General features: G+C 59.0%; 1 protein-coding gene across 1 annotated transcript in view; it reads right to left on the bottom strand.

Annotated features, from left to right (window-relative positions):
- The window catches only part of Pif1 (PIF1 5'-to-3' DNA helicase), a 10,868-nt gene extending 10,703 nt beyond the window's left edge, over positions 1-165 (bottom strand). Inside the window, exon 1 of the mRNA XM_013009921.1 lies at positions 5-165. Within this exon, the coding sequence (XP_012865375.1) occupies positions 5-165 (161 nt within the window). The remainder of the gene's footprint in view (positions 1-4) is intronic.
- Between the last annotated feature and the right edge of the window lie 1,317 nt (positions 166-1,482).

Raw genomic sequence — 1,482 nt, 5'->3', positions numbered from 1 at the left:
CAGCCGCAGCATCAGCTCCCGGCGCTCGTTCCGACCCAGGCTCAGCTCCGCCGTGCGCAGGGCCTGGCGCTTCCGCGGCTGCCCGCCCGGGCTCAGCTCCTCCACCGCCACACGGCACTGCAGCTCCGCGTCCTCACAGTCAGCCGTCCCGGTGCCAGACACCATCGCCGCCGCCTGGGCAGAGAAACTGGGGGCCTGGGGGGTGTAAATCAAGGATGGTGTGACGGTCGCCTCCCAGGCGGTCACTGTTTAACACCAAGAGGCCACGACGGTGACAGGAGGAAAAAAAGAAATGCTCCTGGATTAACAGAAAACTCAGGAGGCTGAGATCTGACCATCGAGTTTGCAGTTCCCTAGTCCGTGGGACTCTTAACTTCCAATTAACCATCAAAAAAGCCGGAAGTGGAGCTGTGGCTCAAGTGCCAGCCTTGGGGAGGAGGGGGAGGGAGGGGGAGGACGCTAAGGATCAGAGCCTAAGCCAGGAGTTCAAGCCCTGCTTACCTGCACTAAAGTAAACGAAAACACAACAGGCGCAGCGGTGGGTGGGCGTGGCCAAACGCTGTCAGGACTGGGGTTACCCAGCAGGGATAAAAGGGGGTGGGGTGGGGTGGGGGTGGGGCTCTTGTAGACTTGCGGGGCCAGCGTGGGAATCGTCGGGGTCCACTCACCGGGTAGCAAGGGGGAGTCCCCAAGGTGTCACGTGTGTTCTGTCCTCCAGGTACGTTCACAGGTTTGGATACAGCCGGTCAGGTCTCGCTGTCACAGCAATGGAAACAGGCTGGGATAGGCCTTCCTAAGCCACAGGGCCAGTGGGGTGTCATGGTCGGTATGATTCCCTTGCCCGGGTGTTTCCCACCTCCGATGTGGGGAAGGAAGGGCAGGGGGAAGAGAAGGGAATCCACTGGGAAATCCCGGGCCCTGGAATCCGTAGTGTTACCTTGGACCCACCCCACTCCCTCCATAATGGCCTCCTGGAGGGAACCCCCAGAAGAATCAGGTTGTCTGCCTGATCGGACATGAACTCACCAGGGATGGCTTTCCGAGGTGTAAGCTTACTGGAGCCGGCAGCACGCCGAAGCTGCAAACCCAGGAACTTTCAAATTCTGGGCTAAGCAAATGAACCTATCACCGGCCGGGTCTTTAAATCCTCTAGCCAATCAGAAGAGGGGGTGTGGCCATGGGCGTGGCCAGTGTTTGTTTCCGACTCTCGCAGCGGGGATTGTTCTCCGAACACCACCCGGGAAGGGGGTCTTTACCGCGGTGATCCAGCGTGCGGTTTCCGGTAGACAGGTGAGCGTGCTGGGAGGAAACGGGCTGCGGCTGGGCAGCGCCAGGTATAAAGTCACCCAAAGCAGACTGAAGGTTGGAAAACCATTCCGACGCGCTCTTTCTTGAACCCGCTGAGTCTGTCCTAGGGGAAGAGCTGTCTCTGATCTCTTTTGCTGTTTTCTCCTCCCTTTGTCATTGTTGACCAATAAGCAG

This window comes from Dipodomys ordii, unplaced genomic scaffold (assembly GCF_000151885.1).
Source record: "Dipodomys ordii isolate 6190 unplaced genomic scaffold, Dord_2.0 Scaffold11, whole genome shotgun sequence".
In the NCBI taxonomy this organism is placed as follows: Eukaryota; Metazoa; Chordata; class Mammalia; order Rodentia; family Heteromyidae; genus Dipodomys; species Dipodomys ordii.
Note: the sequence above shows the minus strand (reverse complement) of the source record. Positions and strands in the feature narration are given on the sequence as shown.